Source organism: Chenopodium album, chromosome 7 (assembly GCF_948465745.1).
Source record: "Chenopodium album chromosome 7, dcCheAlbu1.1, whole genome shotgun sequence".
Classification (NCBI taxonomy): Eukaryota; Viridiplantae; Streptophyta; class Magnoliopsida; order Caryophyllales; family Amaranthaceae; genus Chenopodium; species Chenopodium album.
Window position 1 is genome coordinate 74,285,178 of NC_137840.1, and position 23,345 is coordinate 74,308,522.

At 35.1% G+C, this 23,345-nt stretch overlaps 3 protein-coding genes and 1 long non-coding RNA gene across 7 annotated transcripts; 3 read left to right on the forward strand and 1 right to left on the reverse strand.

Annotated features, from left to right (window-relative positions):
• Window positions 1-111: 111 nt before the first annotated feature.
• On the reverse strand, window positions 112-5,851 carry LOC145639551 (digalactosyldiacylglycerol synthase 2, chloroplastic-like). The gene is made up of 5 exons (XM_081690819.1): window positions 5,610-5,851; window positions 3,764-4,157; window positions 2,785-3,048; window positions 1,777-2,126; window positions 112-998 (listed from the first exon to the last, which is right to left on the reverse strand). Exons 2-5 carry the CDS (start codon window positions 4,043-4,045, stop codon window positions 503-505), a joined length of 1,392 nt encoding a protein of 463 aa, XP_081546945.1. The 5' UTR covers window positions 4,046-4,157; window positions 5,610-5,851; the 3' UTR covers window positions 112-502.
• A 1,120-nt stretch (window positions 5,852-6,971) lies between these two features.
• Window positions 6,972-10,232, forward strand: LOC145638535 (uncharacterized). 4 transcript variants are annotated; one of them, XM_081689516.1, is made up of 7 exons: window positions 6,972-7,203; window positions 7,843-8,307; window positions 8,395-8,488; window positions 8,659-8,780; window positions 9,000-9,113; window positions 9,426-9,524; window positions 9,769-10,232. In XM_081689516.1, the coding sequence occupies exons 2-7, from the start codon at window positions 7,987-7,989 to the stop codon at window positions 9,847-9,849; spliced, it is 831 nt and encodes a 276-aa protein (XP_081545642.1). In that variant the 5' UTR covers window positions 6,972-7,203; window positions 7,843-7,986; the 3' UTR covers window positions 9,850-10,232. The 4 variants fall into 4 exon arrangements, with proteins under 4 accessions (XP_081545642.1, XP_081545641.1, XP_081545643.1 ...); XM_081689515.1 differs by having other exon boundaries at window positions 7,921-8,307; XM_081689517.1 differs by having other exon boundaries at window positions 7,950-8,307.
• A 2,127-nt stretch (window positions 10,233-12,359) lies between these two features.
• LOC145638536 (uncharacterized) lies at window positions 12,360-14,876 on the forward strand. Its single transcript, XM_081689519.1, has 6 exons — window positions 12,360-12,677; window positions 13,146-13,305; window positions 13,735-13,922; window positions 14,134-14,257; window positions 14,358-14,488; window positions 14,591-14,876. The coding sequence occupies exons 1-6, from the start codon at window positions 12,453-12,455 to the stop codon at window positions 14,711-14,713; spliced, it is 951 nt and encodes a 316-aa protein (XP_081545645.1). The 5' UTR covers window positions 12,360-12,452; the 3' UTR covers window positions 14,714-14,876.
• Window positions 14,877-18,753: 3,877 nt separating this feature from the next.
• Window positions 18,754-22,327, forward strand: LOC145639553 (uncharacterized). The gene is made up of 3 exons (XR_014114907.1): window positions 18,754-18,875; window positions 19,045-19,246; window positions 22,102-22,327. It is a non-coding gene; the product is annotated as an uncharacterized LOC145639553 (long non-coding RNA).
• Window positions 22,328-23,345: the final 1,018 nt, after the last annotated feature.

Below are 23,345 nucleotides of genomic sequence, written 5' to 3' on the forward strand. Positions count from 1 at the left end.
TGCAATATTCAAGATTGTTGGTAAATCTACCTTTTACTTGGCTTCAATTTTTGATGCAAGTAGCAATACATTTTTTTATAGAATTTTGCATTCAAGAATTAAAATTAAAATAAGGAAGAAAAAAAAATGGATTCGTCATAGGGTTAACTAATGGGAAACTTGAGGTACAAGTTTCCAATCCTGTCAAAAAAACAAGTATCTGAAACAAATTGGAAAACAAGCTGTAAGATTAACACCAGGTGCCGCAATTTTGTATGGTACTCTAGGAGTACTTAAGGCTAATTCGCACTCGCATTAAGATTGTAACAAAGAATATGTTCTACAAGTTAAAATTTACAGATGGGGCAACTTCACCCAATAAAAAACGAAAATCAAAGTGGAGGAGAATGGGGAGAGAAAGACGGACAATGTGTAATGTCTACAACAATAATACAACAACAGTAAAACTAAGTCATGAAATCAAGACCGAAAGACTCGCTTCCTGCAGCACTGTGCCCATGAGTTAAGTAGGAGAAGGTAATCCCAATTCCTTACATAGTTCATCATCAGGGTGCAAGGTGCCGGGGATAGCACCAAATGCCGTTCGTGTAAACTCAGTACCCGATACTGCGTTATGTATGTATGCTGAGGCATCTTCCAATTTTTTCTTCACATTAGAGGAGGATAAGGAGGCAAACTTTTTAGAGGAGGATGTTCTAGAAAGTTTGGGGGTTGTCCCTTGGTCCAACTCAGCGGCCTTTAGAAATCGTTCTGTAGCAGCTGCCCATGACAACTCGTGCCTCTGTGAATCAGTCAAGGGGGCTGGCTGTTCAGCCAATGCTTTACGTGTTGTTGCAACAAATTCTTCACCATCATCATACATACGACAATTAGGGAATTGCTTAAAGAATTCATTAGATGGATGGTTGGCACACACGACAATCTTTCCCATGGCTAATGCTTCCGCTGTTGTCGTGCAGACTACATCTGTTGTGCTTGGATTGAGGAACACTTTGTAACTGAAAATACACAAGGAAACAAATATAAGAGAAAGGTATCTCAAAATACTACAAAACTTGTTAAATTTACTATTTTGGTAACAATGAGGAATGCTAGATAATTAATTTGACCGTCAGTGTCACAAAATCACTGGAGAGAACAACCTTATGGTAGAAGCCCATGACAACTCAAAATACAAATGTGGCTACAGAGTACAGACAACATACGACACTAAAGAAGCTGAAAATTCCCTTATTCTAGTCTTGTTTCTTTAGATGTAGTAGACTAGAATAGGTAGACTGAGCAAGGGCATATGGTGTCTATACTCTATAGTCTATACTATCTAAATAAGAGTATTAGTTGTCTCACACCCCCATAAAACTAAAGTGGTCTCCTTATTTCACAATGTAAGGTCATTGACAAGGCCTCAATCAATTACATTTCATGGCCTATGCCCTCTTGGCTGTTGCCAACCACTCAAGGCTAAGAAGGCCCTTATAGAAGATTTTCATCCATGAGCTTAAGATCCTTCCAAAAGGAATAAAAGAAATTCAAGGGGAACCACCTCAGCAAGAAATGACCTAGGTATGGGCCATAGGCCTGTACAAGTGTATCACACAACATCATTTTACTCGCTTATTTAAAATAATCTATATCACATGAGAAAGGAGTTGAAATCTACAGCAAATTTTATTGACAGACTTTTTGTGGTGAAAATGTTAAAATTGAACCTAATTAATTGTCTCTTGCTGAATACGTTGTGGAAAAGGGAATATAGGACATGAGGCTAGAACTTACTCGTGAAACAGGGGATCAGCATGATCTCGTCCAGGATGGACTCGTACAGGCAGTTCCAGTTTCTTAGCTGCCACCTTGACTTCATTAGAGTCCTCTCCATTACCATAGAGATCTACTTCCAGACCAACTAGCTCTTTCTGATGGTCTTTAAGAAGTTTAAGCAACTCCTTATATCCTTTATTCCAAATCATTTTACCTATGTAATAGGCCCCTTTAGTGAAGGCGAGTTTCCCGTCTTCAAGTTCCTCTTTCTTTTTTTTGCCAGTCTCAAGAAATTTGGGATTTACTCCATGGACATTGCATATTACAGATCTTGGAAGGTCCTGAGTAGCTGCAGATAATCGAATTACCTGTTAATGATGAGTCATAAAAACGATTAGAAAGCATAAAAATATGAAGTAAATAAGTAACTAAATAATATAAATAAATAGTCGGGGTGGCTTATAAAAGAGATTGAACAGCCATATATTTCACATATACATGAACAGGAATCAGTTCGTTCACACTTTACACTTTGCAGGTGACTAAGTCACAAGATTATCTGCAAGTTCTCTATATTATTGGAAGGGGAGGAAGATAAGTTTAGATATTATGATAATAGAGGCAAAATGATTAGTCTCTAATCAGTGCTGCAAAGAGAATTTGACTACTGTCTTTCACAGGAAGATTCTGCAGACTAGAGTTTGCATAAAGATAAACCATGATAAGCTTAAGAGTAAGAATGATTTCCCTCAACTCACTAATTTTCCTTTGGAACTCAAACAGCATAATATATGGCCTCTTTTTTTTTTTTCTTTTTCTTTTTTTTTTTTTTTGAAATAATACATGGCCTCTTTTAGATGCGAGGGACTGATGTCATAATATATGGCCTCATTTAGCATGCATATGTCAATATTAGTTCTGAATATCATCTGCATCTCTTAATATAGAAAAGATTTTATTAAGTTAAGCAATACAAGTAAAAGAAAACCAATTTTCACGCAAATGAGCAGAGTCTTAAACATCCACCTTGTCGCAGTAGATACTGATCACCCAACTATTTATATGCTTCAGAAGAAATGCTTGGGCAGCATTTTTCTCTCGTCTAACATATTCTAGGTAATTGGTGTGGACTATCCCAATGACCAGCCGGAACTTTGCTTTCCATCTTTTTCCATGATGATACCATGTTAGATGCTCAGGTTCCTCAAGGACAGCAATATCTGCCTCTTCATCTGATATAATTTCAGTAATATCTCCCACAGGAAGAATACTCCTTTTATCTGTAGAAAACTGCAGTAAGGGTTTAATCTACAGTTGTTAGTACCAGAGATTACAAAAATTATAAATAAATAAAATAAAATAAATATGTGAATAAGAAACAGATTATTTCCCCCACACCAGAGAGCAACTCAAATTAATGGCTTGTATTATCATGCAAAAAAGTTGCATTTAAGAGTAGAAAAGTAGGTATTTTAAGGATTCAAAAAATGTATACACAAGGCACAAATAAAACTTTTGCAACGAACAAGCAATGAAGCAGACATTGACAGCATCATTGGCATTAGGCATGCTCCATTGCTCTCTCCTGTCCTCCCTTCTTCTACAGGTTTCTAAAGATTTTGGTATGAGAAATTGATTTAGATAGGGTACAAAATCTCTTTAGATGATTATCAGACAAAGACAAACTGCAAAGATCAAAAGTCAAATCAATTATTTTAATATCAACTTTTGCTTGACAGAGTTTAAGAGCCTTGAATAATTGAATGGACCTAGCAAACTAACACCAATATGTTCAAGCTTGAACGAACCCATCTAACTGACATCAACATTTCATGCTTGAATGTCCCCAACCGTACTAACATCAATGTTTTCAAGCTTGAACGAACCCAACAATAAAAACATAAGAGTTCTGCTATCATTGCCACCAGCCCACCACAACAGCAACAATTTGCAGCAGACAAATTACTCATTAGACATAACACATTAGTCTAGTAGTAGTACTTACCCTTCCAGGATAAAATTTTATTTCAAACCGAGATATGAATCCAGTCCTGTCTTCAAGCCATTTGCGCACATACGCCTCGTGCTCTAGGGCTGACTTGAATATTATGTTGTCAGGGTATACAAGTCCTTGATCTTTAAGAGACAACCAAGGAATTACCAGAGTAACCTTCCTCTCCCCATCTTTTGCAAGATAGCAAGCACGAAACAATGGATTTACAGCAGTACCAGTCATCCATGGTAAGCTGGCAGTGGTATATATTGCAATTTGCTGCTTCTTAGTCATTTAGACATCAGCTTGAATGTAGAATAAGAACAATGAGAATAAATGTTGAAAAGAACTTGGGTGCAAACCGAGTTTTCAAGGCTCACTTTGACAAACCGCGATACGGATCAAACTGAAATGGAAAACAGTGATTACAAATTCTGCACTGGTAAAGTTCACTATCAAAAGAAACTAAGATAAAAAGAAGCCAAATGTAGAAGATAACAGAGAAATCACTAGTCGTATACAAGCATCATACTTGAGTAACTTGACTAATTAACTGTGACCATGTCCGTGGCAGCAAAATTCACGACGCAACTCAAAGCTTCCCTCCAGACCCCAAAATCCCAAATCCCTATTCCTGATCCAATTTGGGGCAACTAAATCTAATAATTGCTGATTACAACCTTAGCCAGAATAAGCCATTCAAATTTTCAAATGACACAGCTAGTTTGCATCTTTGTCTTAAGCCTCACATATTGTCAACCTTGATCATTATTGGCATTCTGGGGATATTTGATCTGTATCGCATATCCTCCTTTTTTCCATAACCTCCAAATTATTGAGAATTGTGACAATAGAAGCTATAATATCCAGTACAGCCCTTCCATGAGAACCACTCTTGCAGAAGTGCTGCTAAAACTTATTGCACATAATGCTCGTCATTGATATGAATAAAACTGTCATATGATGGAATCAATATTAAATGAAACTGCTTCATATTATCTCTATGTAAACTTTTATCGATAATGTAGCTTCAATCACTGGGCATCACACTAAAGACAACTCCCACCAAAAAAAAAGAAACTGCTCACATTAGATTTTCATTTCGCATAGCCCAAAGTTTCCATATTGCCTCCAGAGTCCAGTTTCATACAAATGCCCTTGTATGTGGATAACTGTTTTCCCCAGTTAATAATCATCAATAATTTAGTAAGATGTGCTAGTTTTGCACTAGGCTTGCTAATTCAATTATCCACCAATATCGTACCATAATATAATAGCATTTCCCCAAAACCATTATCACTAATAATTTCAGTGCAAAAAACCAACATAGCATTTCTCCAATGTCCACTCTCTATAATCAGTTAATCACCATAATTTATCCAATTCACCCAAAAGTTCACTATTCATTTCTTCCTTAAAACTAAGTACAAATGATTTACCCCCAATTCCCAATTATTCTTTGCTAAAACCCATGTCAATTACATACTTAAACAACCATGACAAAACAGTGAAACATTTAAGATCAAATTTGACATATTAAATCCCCTAATCAGCATATATGAGTTCTTCAAAACCTTAAATTGATCATACATACTTTAATCTGCTCTAATACCTTTAACTATTCATAAATACTGCAATAAAAATAAAGAAAATCATATTCTGCAAATGAAAATTCCAACTTTCTTACAAACCCTTGAATCAATCCTCAAAAATCCCAAAATAGAACAACCCCGCATATAAAATTCAACAAAAACACAACCCCATCTTACAAAACGTAGTATAAAGGTTTCAATTTCATCCCATTTTAGGAACAATCAAAATTAACACTAAGAAAGATTCAAGAAGTTAAAAATTGTACCAGTGATTCGTCCAAATTTTGGAAGATTGATGAAGAGTCAGCTTCACTCTTGGAGTACTTGTCTTCCAAGCTGAGAAAAATAGGAGAGAGAAAATGAGAAAGTTTCGCTTGACTAGCGGTTGATTTATATACAACGAACAACAAAGAAGAAGAGAGAATCTGCTGTATAATTCATTTGATTCATTGGTATGAATAAATAAAGAAGAAATGAAAAGAAGTAAACGTTATTCAAACGAATATTCGTTACTAAGATTGGTCGTTGCCCACATGTTTAGCCTTCCCTTCTGCTCTTGTATGGGCCATTACATGAACTTTCTTAAGTTAGTACAATTCTATTTTTATCACACCCCACCCAAATAATGAAATTTTGTAACTTTCTTAAGTTAGTAAGTACTCACCAATAAATTGGGTTGGCATTCCGTGACTCAAACTCGACCCGAAGTTACCAAGAAAAATTAGGACCTAATTTGAATTGAATCTGAATAGTCTAAATTCGACCCGATTTGACCCAAATTTCATATTTCATAAAATATTAAGTTTTTACACTATTTCTGATAGTTTTTATGCATAACTCGAAATCGACCTGAAATCCGACCCGAACTGACTTGCTGACCCGAATTGTCACCCCTATAATAGACAATGCTTAGATCAATTATTAAAGGGGATGCTTTTAAGATTTAACTCATTCACGGTATTCCAATCAAGATGTGAGAACGCATCAATGTTTGTTGAAAGAGCTTTTTTTTGTATTACAATTAAAAAGTCTAATGGACTTAAGAGTAATAGAAGACAAATTCGGCTGAAATTTGAATTAGCCATAACCTAGTGAGGTTTGGATTATTACGTAGATTTACATAAAAAAAAAATATTATAATGATGTAGACCTATAGTTTAACATAATATCACTTCTCGTGTTTATGTTTTATTTTTCCTTCAATATATTAGTCAATCCTTGGAAACAATTCATTGGTTTATACATGATATAATGGCATCTTTAGAATCGTGTGTGTATACAATCCATGAAAAAGTTTAATCCATAAGTATGATTTTCACATCTTCTCGTGTTTTGAGTTTTTTTAAATGGGGTTTATTTGCAAATCTGCTACTCACAATATATATTATGAGGGGTACATGTCTCATTTGATAGGTTACTAAAAAAATAAAACTTGTCAACTATCACATTGACTATAAAAGTTTTGGTGTTCCACCCGATTACCGTTTAGACTAATCTGGATTCGGGGCTAGATTTGAGTGATTAGGTTCCATTATCTCCTAATTATTGTTACGGAAGATTAAACACGCAATCCTCACTCTCAAGTCCATTTCCAACTTTAAAGTGCACAAAAAGTCAAACACCTAATCGGTTATTATCGCTCCTCTATAAATCTATATGTACACGAAAAAAGATATTTGTGACAAACAATTAAGATGAAAAGAGAAAGTAATAAAGAGGGAAGAACTCGGCAAACAACTGGTAATTCGTAAGTTCGTTACAATTCTAGAACAAGCGTTCACAGGGGAAGAAACAGTGAACCCAAATTCCAAATTCTTCCAACAACATCAGAATCTCCCAATTTGTCGACTTTTGAACTAGGTTTGATTTTCTCTCTCCTAAAACCCAATTTCATTTCAGTCTCAAATTCGCAGTTTATTTGCAATGCGCTTAAAAATCTTGAGCTGGGAACTCATTTGATTCTGCTACTGTATCGATTAATCAACGCATTTATTTATATTTCCTGATAAACTTTCATTATTTTCAAATTTATCCCTTTTTTTAAAAAATTATAATCACGAAAGATGGTGCAGAACAACATAAAACAGCTGATTTTTCTGCAATAAATTCTAGGATTTGTGGTTGTTACATTAAAAATTACTGGAAAATTGCGTAAAACATTTGTTTGTAGGCTGGTAAATTTATATATATTTTTTTTTGAGAAAGTCGTTTTCTTTCCTTTTTTGGTGTATAAAATTTTCTGGGCTTTGTATTTGAGCTGCTTAATAATATCTATATGTTTGTATTTTTGGTGGCTAATTGATAGTGAAATTTATTGATAGTTTATGTGAAGTAGATAATAAACTATATGAGGAACTTGCAGATGTATTTGTAAAAAAAAAAAAAAAAAAAAAAAAAAAAAAAAAAAAAAAAAAACTTGCAGATGTAAATTCTAGTATTAAATTGTCTTTGATGCGCGATTTTGGACGAATTTAATAATTATTTCACAAAACATTACAGGAATTATATGTTTTGTTGATTCTGTTGCTAAAGACTAAAGAGTAGCTCTTTATAGTTTTTAATGAGAATGAATTACAGGATTAAAATTTCACACTGAGTGACTACAGATATTTGATTGATTTCACTATTAGTAAAGAGGAAAAGATGTTTTTGGGGCGTACCCACGGTCTTCCGGTGTATAGCTCACTGAATGATGTGTTGTATCCGGACCACGAATCAGAAGTTGATGAGGATGGAGGAGGAGGTAGCTCTAGCCAGATTTTATATATGGCTTCCTTTGATGAACTTGCAAAGAATTACATTAACTATGAAACTATCATATGGCTTTCAATTTCGTTACTGTTGGTTTTAGCTTGGGGAGTTGGGGCTATTATGTTGTTGTTTTTGCCCATTAGAAGATATGTGCTTCAGAAGGATATTTCTTCCCGGAAGCTGTATGTTACGCCAGCTGAAGTTGTCTACAAGGTAGAGTTAGGTAGAACTTGTACATCTGGATTGTTTTGAGGAGGGATTTGGAAGTATATTTGACATTGCTGAACTTTGTTGTGACAGGCATCTAGACCATCGTATGTACCCTGTTGGAGAATGGTGACAACGGAGACACGAGTTCCTTTGTCCTTGGTGATTGATATAATTATAGAACAAGGTTTGAATTCTAAACCATGATATTTTGATGTCCAATAAATGCTTGATTGAGTATATATTTCTCCAACCATTCTTGCTTGAAGAAATGAATTAATGTTAATCCTCTATTAAATCACTGATAGTTTGCTGCTTTCATGCATGTAGTTCACTTACTTTGCTTTATATATTTAGGTTGCTTACAGTCTGTGTTTGGTATACACACCTTCAGAGTGGAGAGTATATCTCGTGGTAAGTCTGCTCCTGTGGATGAACTGCAGATTCAAGGGATATCTAATCCAGGACTTTTGCGGAAGGTATGGCACTGCACACTATCTTGCTTCCTTGTAACTGTTGTGCCTTTTACTTGCCTTGATCCCCTATAACAAAAGAAAAAATTTCATACAATTTAGCAACTTTGTTCTCTTTTTTTTGGACGGGAGCAACTTTGTTCTCTTGCATGGTTTACATTGTATCATTATGACAAAGTGATGTTAAGGACTAAGTAGATGGATTTGTGTGTGTCCTATCAACAGGTAATTATAACAGAAGCTTCAAAGGTTATTCGAGATGCTGGAACGAAGATGAACCTTATGTCATCTTTGAATCAGAGACTTGCTTCTTCAAGACCACCATCCAAGAAGTGGAAGGTATGCCAATAATGGGACGATAACATAATTGACTTAACTCAAAACCTTGAGAACCGACACCTTATAATTTTTCTTCAGCATGCATTGCCTAATTTATGTCAAAGATATATAGTAATAACTGGCACCAATGTTAGTAATGTCTCTTAATATAGAGTCAAATTGAAGACTAATCGAGTTTCTATGTTTTTAGATGACCATGAATATGTTTTAATGAAAATTTTTACTTAATGACTGGATAACTGGGGTGATATGTAACTTCCATGAAAGTTGACTACTTCTTACTATCCTTGCGTTTGTTATGCGCAATTACAGGCTGAAAATTCTTCATTTTCTCTGCCTACGGAGCACAGAGGAATGGTTTCTGAAGAGCTGTTTCTGAGTAAACTGGACGAAGTGGATCAATCTGTTAAGGTATGTAGTTTCCTTGATCCCCTATCTGAAGTTAGAGATTTGAGTTTGAGGTTTTACACTATCAGATTTGAAATTGCCTCCAGTAATTTGGCATCATCAAAGTTCCATGATATCTTGATTTTGTCTGATTATTTGGGTTGACTGACAAAATGATATGCGTGTGTTCACTTGCTTCAGTAATTCGTATCAGTTGTGCATGTTCTACTTTTAAGTTCACCTTAATTCTTCTTTCCCTGATGACCAGAAAATTGAGTTTCTTATTGACAAATCCCGAATCTCACCAAAGTTAGATGAAAGATGTGAAGATGTGGCTCCAAGTTTGTAAGTTTTCCTCATCCATGTTCGGCCAACTGTAAGTTGACAAGAGTTATAAGTGTGAGGTGTAACCAATCTTCAGTGCATATTAATGTTGAAGATCATTCTTGCAGCATACAGGATAGATAGTTAGATACGACTTGTTTCTGTACAGTGTATATACTTCGTATATTATAGTGGCTTTATGTAGGTTTTGCAATTCCTTGTAAACCTTTGTATTCCTTTGTGCTAAATTGCTAATGCTTATCAATCTTTGTTGCCTCGTAAATTGTAATAGCATGTTTCAAGATTACACCATGAGGCATAGATGAGCCTCATTTTGTTTCCCGGTTACACCACGAGGCATAGATGAGCCAAGTGAGTGATTAATTTGGAAGCTCTTGTATGTTGTATCTGCGATTGTCCATCAACAAGCATAACGATACTTTGTCATTCTCATTTCTCATAGCATCTTACTCGCTATCTATATAGCATAATGATACTTTGTCATTCTCATTTCTCATAGCAACTTACTCGCTATCTACATACCATGACTAATCCAAACAGTCCTAGTGTCCATGATTGTAAAAGTGCCCAATTCTTATACCGTGATAGTCCATCAACAGTCCTAGTGTCCGCGGTCGTTAAACCACAAGCAAAAGTGCACAATTCTTATACAACCAACAATTATTATTACCGATAATATCAATCCTCCTAACTAAATGAGAATTAATGTAAAAAATAAATAGAGTAAAATACTGTTATTCAAAAAAAAAAAAAAATGTTCTCAATCAAAGTCTTAATTCTATCGTATCCCAAATTGTTTTTAATTTACTTGCAATCAGTCAATAAATCAAGCTATTTTGGGGACAAAAGTATTTTACTCCGTATTATTTGCTTAATCTCCCTCTCTTTTTCCATTAGCAAAATAATGGAGTTTTTTTTTTTAAAAAAAAAATTTATTTATTTTTATAAATCATACTTGTATATAAAGAAAGTTGAAGAAATCAATGGCTAATCCATTTTACCAATTTGACAAACTCAACATCTGATAAATTAAAAATTTAGTAACTTATATAAACCCTAGATTCATCCTATAACCAATTAACCACTAGAAATAAACATCGAAAAAAAATAACCGAGATCATCAGAAGATTAAACTGCAAGATAATCATGTAAATTATCATATTGTTGGTCTTCAAAGTGTTGCAGTAAAAATCTCATCAATTGATCTCATAAATATAATAAAATTAAAAAAAATTCAAAACCAAATAAAAGACGGAAGAAATTTTCGAATGATATAATAGAGAAAACGTTGAGTTTAACTTAAAAGGATATGCTGTTTGCTAATTTATAGGGTTGTTATTTCTTCATTTCCAGGGTTTTATGAGTTGTACGCCGTCAAATGTTCATCTCTTTGTTTTTGCTTTTATACTCTGGTTTTGTTTGGGCCAGATTTCTCTTCTTATTGGGCCTTTACTGGACTACTTAAATGGGGCCTAATGATTCTATTGGGTTTGAATGTTGTCTTTTGGATTTGATTTGCACTTTTGTAAAATACTTAACAAAATTTTTAGAAAGGTAAAAATGTTGATCGTCTAGTCAAGTGTGATAAAAAGGTTAAAATGTTGATCATCAAGTGTGATAGTGATAATGATACTTAGGTTCTTCATATTGGGACAAGATATTAATTTACAAACATTTTCACTAACTTTTTTAAGATTTAATATTTTGATTTTAGATCTATATTTAGGAGCCTATTCATATTTACTGAACTGAACTGAACTTAGTTGATTATAACTGAGCTGAACTGATTGAAGCTGAACTAAACTGAACTGAACTGAGCTAAAATGAATATTTTATGAGAGAGGGAAATTAGGAGCTGAACTGAACTGAGCTGAAATGAAAATTTTATGAGAGAGGGAAATTAGGAGCTGAACTGAACTGAACTAATTGGAGCTGAACTGAACTGAACTGAACAAATCTTATTGGAGCTGAACTGAACTGATTAGAGCTTAACTGAACTGAAATTAAGTAAATGTGAACAAGACCTTAATGTACAACTTTCTATCGCTTTGTGTTTACGAGGTAAATAGAGAAAATGGAACTACATTCTTATCATAGATTCCAGATTTATTTTGTCGTAGATTATGGATACATTTCCATGTACAAAATTTCTTATGTTTTTTGTAACATAGACCAATAATATTGTAATCTTCTAAATTTTAGGTTAAAAACTTAAAAGTTTTATCATTTTCCATTAACTTCAAACTCTCATTCCAACCTATCACGGTAAAACAGTATTACTCTGTAAACCCTCATTTTTCTCTTTACTTTGTAATCATTTGTCTAGACCCTAAATTTTCTATTTACTTTGTAACAATAATTTAATCCTTAAACTCTCATTCCAACGTATCATAGAGTACTGTCGCACGAAATAGAGTACTGTCGCACGGAGAAAGTGGGTGTAAAATTACCATTGAGATGAATATATTACTCTCATATTCTAGTGGTCCATTAATCACTATCATACCACCCATTTCGGAGTCACAAACACAAAATACACAATACTCCCAAATTCCACAGTCGGATAGTTATCGTCCACTGATCAGAAAACCAAGTTATTCATCGAATATGAATAAAAAGAGGATATTGATAGTAAGAGGAACAGGGTACTTGGGTCAGCATCTTCTCCAATCATTTGCAAATCTCCAAACATCATCTTCTTATGATCTTGCTTTCACTTATTGCTCGACCCCTCCTTCTGATTTGCTTCATGCTTTCCCTCAATCACTCTCTTTTCCCCTTGATTTGCGCATTGGTGATGGGTTTGATTTCATTACCGATACATTCGGTCAGGTAATTCATATCTGATTTAATTTTAATTGTTTGATTATTTCTGATAATACCCTTTTGAATTTGCTGATTGTTTTTATATATGAGGGCAATGGTTGGTTAATTATTTCGAATTATACCTATTTGGATTTGTTTGTGAAAATTTAGCGGAGTTATAGATTAGGATTAATTTTATGTTGTGGTGTTGCGATGTAGTTGAATTTCAATTTAATTTTATGATACAACTAATTTGAACTTTGTTTCAAATTGAGCATATTGGCAATGTTGTTCTAGATTGTTGATTTTTGATGTTGTGGTTGTTGTTGAATTTCAGTTTAATTTTATGATACCACTCATTTGAATTTGTTTTATGTTGAGTTGCATCAATTTAATTATGAATGAATGTGATACTATATATGCTGTAATTATTAACAGGAATGAATTTTGGTAGATTAAGTATTGATATTAGTTGAAATGATATTGATATGGCAGCCAGATGTAGTTGTGAATTGTGCTGCACTCTCGGTACCTCGGGCGTGTGAGGCTGATCCTGTTGCTGCTATGTGCATCAATGTGCCAAAGCCTCTTGTCAGCTGGATATCGAGTTTTAAAGAGAAACAAACTCTCTTGATTCACCTTTCAACTGATCAAGGTACAATTTAATGACTCAAATTCTATCTGCTGTAAGCCTGTAAAGGATAAAAAGTGTTGTGGTTTTGGAAATTTTCATTTGGTATGTTTTCGAGTTATATTTTCGTATACATTAACTTTGAGAGACTTGTTTTGATATTTTTGAATCAACTGTTTTTGTAATGTTGAACTTGCCTTTTATTTTTCTGTTAAGTTTTGTTCGAGTTTAAAGGGTATGCTACTTGCATTGTTTAGCATTCTTGTTTACGGATCATTTTTTTTTTTGTGCTCGAATAGTATGATTGTTTTGATTGCTCCAATGAATTTTGTGTTTAGTGTAACTGAACATTAGTTGAAGTGAAGCACAGTATTTTCAAACCTAGTTTACTTGTTTCATTTGTCTTTAGTTTCTTGTTTCATTTGTCTTTTGTCTGATATGTCTAGCCTTCAGTTTATGAAGGGACCAAGTCATATTATAAAGAAGAAGATAAGACTTGTCCAGTGAACACTTATGGGAGATCAAAAGTGGCAGCAGAAGAATTTATTAATTCAAATTGTTCAAACTTTGCAATTTTGAGAAGTAGCATTATCTATGGTCCGCAAACAATATCTCCTGTCCTAAAGTCCCTTCCTATTCAGGTACGAAGTTTCATATGCTATTACGTTTCTTATTAATATTGGACATACATAGAGGTTAGCAATGACAGAGACACTTTTAAATTTTAATTAATGTAATAATTTGGGAACATTTTCAATTAATTTTTTTTATGACGGTCACAAACTTTCAACATTATAAGCTATATATACATCTCATTCACTATCTATTTAACTTGATTCTTTTGTGATACAGTGGATTGATGACATATTATCTAAAGGAAACAAGGTGGACTTCTTTTATGATGAGTTCCGCAGCCCAGTTTTCATCAACGATGTAGTGGGTGCTGTTATAGCTCTTACAAAAAAATGGGTCATAGGTGAGAAACTTGTTTTCTATATTGAAATGCATTTTCAAAGTATTGTAAATGTTTTGTTATAAAATTTTCATAAAACTTAATAGATTCTTTATTCTATCAGATGGCATTCCAATGCAATTAATATTAAATCTTGGGGGCCCGGAAAGAGTTTCCCGCACTCAAATGGCAAAAGTTGTAGCGGAGATCAGAGGATATGACGCCTCTTTGATCAATCTCGTGTCTGCATCATCGGTTGGTATTCAAAATAAGATAACATTTAATTTGCGGATTGTAATTGTATTAATTTTAGATTCAGGTTTTTAATTAGATAATAAATAATTTATTATATTTCAGGTTGATCGCGGTGTGAAATCGCCAACAGATATATCCATGGACATTAACAAATTGGTGAACACACTCAATATAGCTCCTATTTCATTCAAAGATGGTGTAACTTTGACACTTTTAAATCGTTGACTAATCCATAGAATTTGGAAGATACATTTTCATGTATTTTTTTATGACATTTTGTTTTTTTATTGCCAAAACTATAAATTATCATTTTGGAGGATAATATTTTTGGTGGATGCTTTTTCTTACAAGGAAATGCCTTTAAATAAATTCTTTTGTAACTTTTGGACCTTTGTATATTTTTAAAGTGGATTTTGATATCCAAAACTTTATTGGTCTTTCCAAACAATATTGCTAAAATTTTGCTCAAGTCTCACCTCCATACTTCTTATTAAATTACCCTTATATGTGGATAATAGTTAAAAGGAGAGGAAACACCAATTTTATTTTCTTTTAAATGTTTAAAAATTTTACAAGTGTCTAAGCTAATTCCACTTTGTATTGTTTAAACAATCATATAATGTGCATGCCAACAGTTATTTATTTTTGACAATAGGTTTGTTGGGTGAGGGGTTTACATGATGAAATTGGTGATGATTTGGCCAGTGAGGTTTGTTAGAGCATCTCCAATGGTAAGCTATAATACTTTGTAGCTTACCTTGTCACATCAAATATTCAAGCTAATATATTTTGTAGCTACAAAGTGTTTCAACGTTTAATTGTAGTATGTTGTAGCTTGGAAGAAATATAAATAATTAAAATAGATTTATTATACACATGTCATATGTTTAATGGGTGAAATTATCTTTGAAAAGCAAAGTAGCTTGTGTTGAGCATCGTTGCTTACTTTAGCTACATCAATTTTCCACTCCAGTGGTAAACTACATGCTTGATGTTTAATTAATTTACAAGCAAGTCCCTATTTGTATACCATTGGAGATGCTCTTATATTGCCCTTATACCCTAAGTTTCCTTTTGAAAGTGTCTAAAATTCATCGATCGTATTTTGGAATTCATTTGGTACCCAATTTCTTTTCGAATTCCACATGATACCAATATACTTTTAAAGTTTTTCTCTAATAGAACATTATATCAAATTTGTTTTATATTCTTCGATTTGGGTGCCATGAAAATTGTTCAGTTAAGGTTTTAAAGGGAAGTTTAAGCCCTTAATTAAATATTCAAATTTGAAGTCGAAACTAGCAAAAAGACGCTTAAAATGCCTCAATTTAGTGCAAGAAAACTGTCTCAATTTACATATTTCGATTGTTTCACACAAAAATATATTTGGTAAAAGTTTCAAAATTAGAAAAAGGGCCACAAATCCCTAGAGCTGTCAAAAGTTAACCCAACCCGAAATACCGACTCAAACCCGATTATTAACCGAACCATCTGAACCCGAAAAATGGTGACACAAACTTGACCTGACCCGACCTGAAACCAACCCTAGACCCGAGTTGGCCCGAGTATGTGAGACTCGAACCCGAACATGAACTAACCTGGAGATGACCCGACCCGAATGTAACCCCGTAAATTATTGACCTGAACCGAACCCGGCTTAAACCGAAATTGACCCAAACCCGTTGTAACCCGTTAAAACCCGAATTTAACCCAACTTGTTACTAACCTGACTTGAATTCAACTCGGCCCGTTCATAATCCGACACGAATTTAACCTAACCTGTTACAAACCCGACCCGAAATCAACCCGACTTGTTATTAACCTGACCCAAATTAAACCCGACTTGTTATTGACCCGACCCGAATTTTACCTGACCTATTACTAACCCGACCATAAAATTCAACCCTATCTGTTACTAACCCGACTCGAAATCAACACGACTTGTTATTGACCCGACCTAAATTCAACCCAATCTGTTCCTGACCCGATTTTCAAATTACCTTAAATGCAATTTAGACCACCTTATCATTGTTGATCAAAGCATTTTGTCTAGGGAGACCAATCGGTCCAGGCCAGTAAAAGTAAGGAGCATCATCCTCAAATTTAAGAATTAAATATAGTATATATTTGTTGTATGGTCAAAGGAGATAATCATCTTCCTAAATTATAGATTATAGTTCCTAATATATTGCCATATATATTTTAGTCAAAGGAAATAATTAGCTTGATAAAATGATAATTATCTATTTATATTTAGTTGAACCCGAATATGACCTGACTTGGAAATAACCCGACCTGATTGTAACCTGCAAATTATTGACTTGAACAAAACCCAACTTGAATCCGAGAATGACCCGACTTGGAAATGACCCAACCTGATTATAACCTGCAAATTATTCACTTGAACCGAACCCGACTTGAATCTGAGAATGACCTGACTTGAAAATGACCCGATCTGTTTATAACCTTCAAATTATTGACTCGAACCAAAACCCGACTCAAACCCGAGAATGACCCGACCTGATTCTAACCCGCAAATTATTGACTTGAACCGAACTCGACTTAAACCCGAGAATTACCCTAACCCGTTTTAACCCGAATTAAACCCAACCGATTGTTCACCGGACCCGAATGTAACCCGACCTATTATTAACCCAACCTAAACCCGATAAGAAGTATGACTCGACGTGACCCGACTCAGGCATAACCCAACCCAAACCCGACCCGTATAGGTTATGGAATTAATCTGAGTTGACCCGACCTACTCTTACCGACCTAAACCCAACCTGTTTACACGAATTGATAGCTCATCCCGAAAACTCCAAAATTTCTAAAAAAGCGTGTATATATGCCTTCATTTTGGAACATTTTGACTTTATTTCACCCGGAATTAAAAATTGCCAAAATGTTTTTACCATGGTACCTAATATCATCTGGGAGTCCAATTGGCTGGGTGGAACCATCCAATTTGCCTTTAAACGACCAATTTACCAGTTTACAACTTGCATCGATTTCAATAACTCAAGCCTACCACGAACATTTATGACAACATATAATGATCATATATGGTTCCAAACGACATTATATAACCCCGAGATGTGTCCCCTAACATCTCAATCCTTTTCGACACCGAGCCCTGAAACAATCGAAATTTCTCAAAACGCGTGGATATAGCCTTCAATTTTGGAATTTTTTGACTTTTTTTCGCTCGGATAAAAAAATTGCCGAAATTTTTACCATGGTCCCTAATACCCTCCGGGAATCCAATTGGGTGGGTGGAACCACCCAATTTGCTTTTAAACGACCAATTTACCGGTTTACAACTTGCACCAATTTCATTAACTCAAGCTTACCACGAACATTTATGACAACATATAATGAACATATATGGTTCCAAACGGCATTATATGACTCCGAGATGTATCCCCTAAAATCCCAATGCTTTTCGACAACGGGCCCCGAAACAATATAAATTTCTCAAAAAGCGTGGATATTAGCCTTCAATTTCGGAATTTTTTGACTTTTTTTCGCTCGGATATAAAATTGCCGAAATATTTACCATGGTTCCTAATTCCCTTTGGAAGTCCAATTGGATGGGTGGAACCATCCAATTTGCCTTTAAACGACCAATTTACCGGTTTACAACTTGCACCAATTTCATTAATTCAAGCCTACCTTGAACATTTATGACAACAAATAATGATCATATATGGTTCCAAACGACATTATATGACCCCGAGATGTATTCCCTAGAATTTCTAGACTTTTCGACATCGGGCCCCGAATACTCAGAAAATTCTTAAAAAACGTGGATATAGGCCTTCAATTTTTGAATTATTTGACTTTTTTCCGCTCGTAAATAAAAATTGCCGAAATGTTTACCATGGTCTCTAATACCCTCCGGGAGTCCAATTGGGTGTGTGGAACAGTCCAGTTTGCCTTTAAACAGTCAATTTACCGGTTTACAACTTGCGTCAATTTCATTAACTCAAGCCTAACACAAACATTTATGACAACATATAATGATCATATTGTTTTAAACGGCGTTATATGACCCCAAGATGTATCCCCTAAAATCTTGTTTCTTTTCGGCACCGGACCCTGAAACCTTTGAAATTTCTCAAAAAGCGTGGACTTCAAATTTTGAATTTTTTGAACTTTATTTGCACGAAAAAAAATTGTTGAAATTTTTACCATTGTCCCTAATACCCATGGGAGTCCAATTGATTAAATATAATAACAAAAATTTCTTTTAAAAAAAAAACAAATAAAATCTATTTTAGGGACTCAAATAGTAGAGCTCCATCTTCAACTTGGTGAGCGCAGTGAACAAACACAACTGAACTCATTCATCAATTTCTGGGTTTTTTTTTCTCTCAGCCTTCAGGTGTTCTTCTTCTCTCTCTTTCAATCGCAATTACTTCTTTCTTCCCCAAATTTCCAATCACCCGAATTTTCAATCTATGTTTTCCAATTTAGGGTTCCTGATTTCCACATTCCAATCAATCTAGGGTTTTGATTCGGTCTTTAATCTGATCCGATTGATTTTGTTACAGGTATTTTGCAGATTAATTTAGGAGAGAGAAAATGGGAGGAGATGGTGGTCATGTCGATGGAGGAGACTTTAGGTCGAAGGTGTGGAGTTTATCAGGTGGGCCCAATTGCCGTCCCAAGCATTGGCGTCGTAATACCGTCTTCGCTCTTGCCGGCATTTTCCTCGTCTGTGTTCCCATTGCCATGAAATCTGCTCAGCTTGAGGTCTTTTTTTCCCATTGATTTTTTCTTGCAATTAGAGTGATTGATCTTCAAAAATGTTGCCAATTATATGAAATTTCAATGAATGGAATGCTAATTATGTTCTGAGTTTGCAATTAATTTGGGTGTTCTATGATAAAGTAAAGTTGGGGGAGTCTAAATAAATGGGTTTTTGTTACTGTTGTTTTTGATGGGTTTGTTGGTGTTCAATGGTGTTATGGTAATAGTCAAATATAGACAGAAGTGGGAGGAGGAGGAGGGGGTGGGGGGGGGGGGGGGTAGGCTGGAGGAGAATCGGGTGCGATTGGGAAGGAGTCCTCTGCTTCGATTTTTATGTTACCATCCACTTTCAAAGATGTGATGGTAAATGCATAAGTTAACTCACTGAACAGAATTTTATTATTACACTTGTACCTTAATATCCCTTCAGATGGATGAATTAGTACTTCCTCTGAGATTGATTGATGTTTATTTTCTTTGAGGGAGAACTTGGGGAAGGGGCGGGGGGAGGGGAGTATGCTGGCCTGCTGGCAATTATACGAGTTGATACTCAAAAGGCTTTAACTAGGCAGACGGACATATGCCATCCTTATTCCTTATGATGTTGCGGACTTAACTGTCTCAAAATGAAATGTAGATACTTGATGAGGAATTAAGGGGTTGGTGGTGGGGTCTGGAGTTGGGTGGGGAGTATGCTAGGTATCTTATATGAGTCCTAGGGCTCAAATTAGGTGGATGTACTTATGCCATGCTTATGATGTTAATCTATGTTACTTGGACTCGGATGAAGTGTCAAATTAGACACGGGTGTCCAAGTATCGGACTCGCCCATTTTCTTGAAAAAAGTTTTGTTTTTAGTTAAAAATGAAGTGTCCGAGTGTCGGTGTCGGTGTCCGACACGAGTCGTGTCGACACGGACACGTGAGGTCGTGAGGTAAATGAAAGAGTCCGAGTAACATAGATGTTAATGACTTCAGCACTTAACTGTATCACAATGAAATGTAGAGGGCTTGACGGGGTAGAATGGTTTTGTATACTTGATGGGGGTTATGCAGGGCATTTTATGTATTGAAGGGCTTAAGCTAGGTGGATGGACTTATGCCATTGTTATGGTGTTGAGGACTTAAATGTCTCAAAATGAAATGTAGATGCCTTGACTGGATAGTGGATAGAATGGTTTTGTATACATGATGGGGGCAATTTAACTTGGTATGATGTGGCCTTTTTTTTTAGTTATAATCAATGCCAATGCAGTATTCTAGTATGATATTTATCGGTTTTAAAGCAGTAGTTGGTGCTGTCAAAGATTAGTGGAGTATCGGAGAACCTTTGTTTAGAGAGATTGTAAAATGTGAAGGGAGGTGTGTAGCCAGGCATTTGTATGTTTAATGCACTATTTATGCAAACAATTTTTATATGCAGATCTTTGAGCAACAAGGAATGTAGATCACTGGTGCAATTTATACGTACTAGTTTATAACAAATGATCCTAGTTAACATGGTAGTGCTGGTAGAAGTTGCATAAATAGGTAGCAACAACAGCTTAGGTTTAGACTGTTGTTGTTGCATGATGTATTAGTAGAATGGGGAAAACTTATTTTAGTGTTTTAGCTAGTTGATTAGTTTATGATCAGGCTATCGCTACATTGTAAGGTCATAAATTCTATATGATGAACGCGATAAAAGAAGTTTAGAAAGTCATTTTGTTGAGACTAACCTCTAGTCATCCATGTTACTGGCTGTAGTATCACCTTATAGTATTACTTTACACATCTCTATACATGAGTAATTGAGTGCTGCTTAGTCTGCTTTCTGAAATGATCTCTAGACGTTTTGACCTTGGGATTTCAGATATGAGCAAACGTCCAACCCTTTACACCTTTAATCCGTCATTAACAAACCATGCTTTTCTACTACCTAATTGGCTGTGCCTTTCAGCTCATCCTACCTTGATTTCTTTCCCAACCAAGAAAAGTAAAAGTTTAGAAGAATATGATATAGACCATATTTTGCCCGTCTTACAAAATAATACTTCATGATATGACTTGGAAGAGACAGTTTATAAATCATAAGGCACTCTACAATAATCTTTAGTTTGTTGAAAACTGGTAATTTATTCCTGTTAAATCTGTAAGGGATGTGTAATGTGTTTTTGCAAACCTTTTGCGACCGTAATCTTGATCCATGTCTAGGCTTCTTTTATCTGAACTATTGAGACAGAAACAGTAAGGAAGATTATGCCGACTATTTGTGTTTGTCCTAGTTTCCAAGCTGTTACGATATATCTTGACCAAATTGGTACATTATGTTGGAGTTAGTTTCTCATAGACATCCTAAATAAAAAAAATCTAATTATGTGGCTTTGGAGAAGACAACTTTCCTAGAGGGGGGTGGTTAAAGGCCATAGAGCAGGGATGAGGGATCCAACGCAATGGATGGACTCTGGGATTTAGACTCAGAAACAAAATTCCCACCCAACCAAGAGGTGAGGTGGGAGTCACCCCAACTTCAAGATTTGGCCTTTTGCTTTGTTTTGACCCCTTGGCCGTTTTTTTGGGCTCTTTATTATACGAAGTAAAATTTCAGTGCAGCTCTTTGTCAGTGAGTAATGGAACTTATCATACAATTACAAAAATGAATATTAGGGACTCATCGTCTCATCTCATGTCTTTAAATGATTGCATGATATTTTTTGTATTTTTCGGTCACATAGAGATCCCTTAAAATTAATATAGGCAGTATTGACATTTGATAGCCCTTTTATTTGTTCAGAAAGAGGGCTTGTAAAAATATACTTATTTATGTCACCTTCATATACCATACACTCGTAGAATTGCTGATGGTTATATCTTCTGCAGCAACGACCTCATCAGCCTGTCCGCTCCATTCCATCACAGATGTGGTGCAAGAACTTTGGGAACAAAGATTACTAGAGCTGCTTCAATATGTTAATTCTGTACTGCTAAGTGTTTTAATTTTGAAATTGTGGACTAGTGTCTCTATAATATTTTGCTCTTCAGCTGAGTAGCTCTGTATGCTCACCTTTGAGGTAATCTCAATAAAAATTGAAATTGAGTGGATAAACATTGTTTTGTAGTTTACATGAGATGGAAACTCCTTTCTCATTTCTGCCAATTTTTAACAATATTTGGAATGATTTTCAAGCTGTATAATTGAAGTTTCATATTATCACTTTCAAGTTAGATTATTCTCCGGGATAGTTCACTTAGGATAAGTACTTAGGATAAGTACTGCAGAAGTACAAGCACAATACTACAATCTACATGTGGGGAAAGCAATAGGATCAGGAAGTTACCTCTTTGAATAGAGTGATTTACTGCTACAATATCTTGGCCTGTTTACCTAATCTTTCCCCTTCTTTTAGGTCCCTTATTATACTATTGTAATTTCTGATGATGCAAATTGTCAATTGCCATCGATTTGGTCATATGCTGGCTGGCTATGTGATCCTTCTGGCCCCTGGCTAAGTCATTTTCACAGCATTTAGGAGATATAATTAGATTAGAGAGGGGGTTAGGTTTGCAAATTGTGGTCACTGGAATTTGCTCTTATACAGTAGACAAATTACTTGAGCTTTATTCAGATTTCGATGCTTGTTGTTTGTCGGTCACACCAGAAGTTTCAGGCTTGTTGGACCATATTTCCTCTGTGATTTTTTCCATTTCTCTTTAATTGCATTTTGCTACTTCCACCCTGAAATGATTCTCGTGAAGGCGTGGCCTCTCACTCTCACAGTTGCACACTAGACCAGGTTTAGACGATTTAAGATTATTTCCATTCTTCACAGAACTCTTATGGGAGGATCTGATTCTCGAACATGTAATGTCCTGTCATTTAGAAGAGATGGGTGGGATAAGTGCGTCATTTCAGAACTTGTTTGTGCTTTTCTTCCAAAGCATCTCATTCCGCTTGTGTAGACTGGAGAATAGGGAAGGCAGAAAGGTACGAGGGATTTGAGACCAACAGTGACCACGTTCTGTTTTCTGAAACTAAAAACCAACAGAACTATGCCTATATTCGAATTCGCTGTATCCTGTGTATAGATTAGCAGCTGCATGACAACATTATTATATATGAAAAG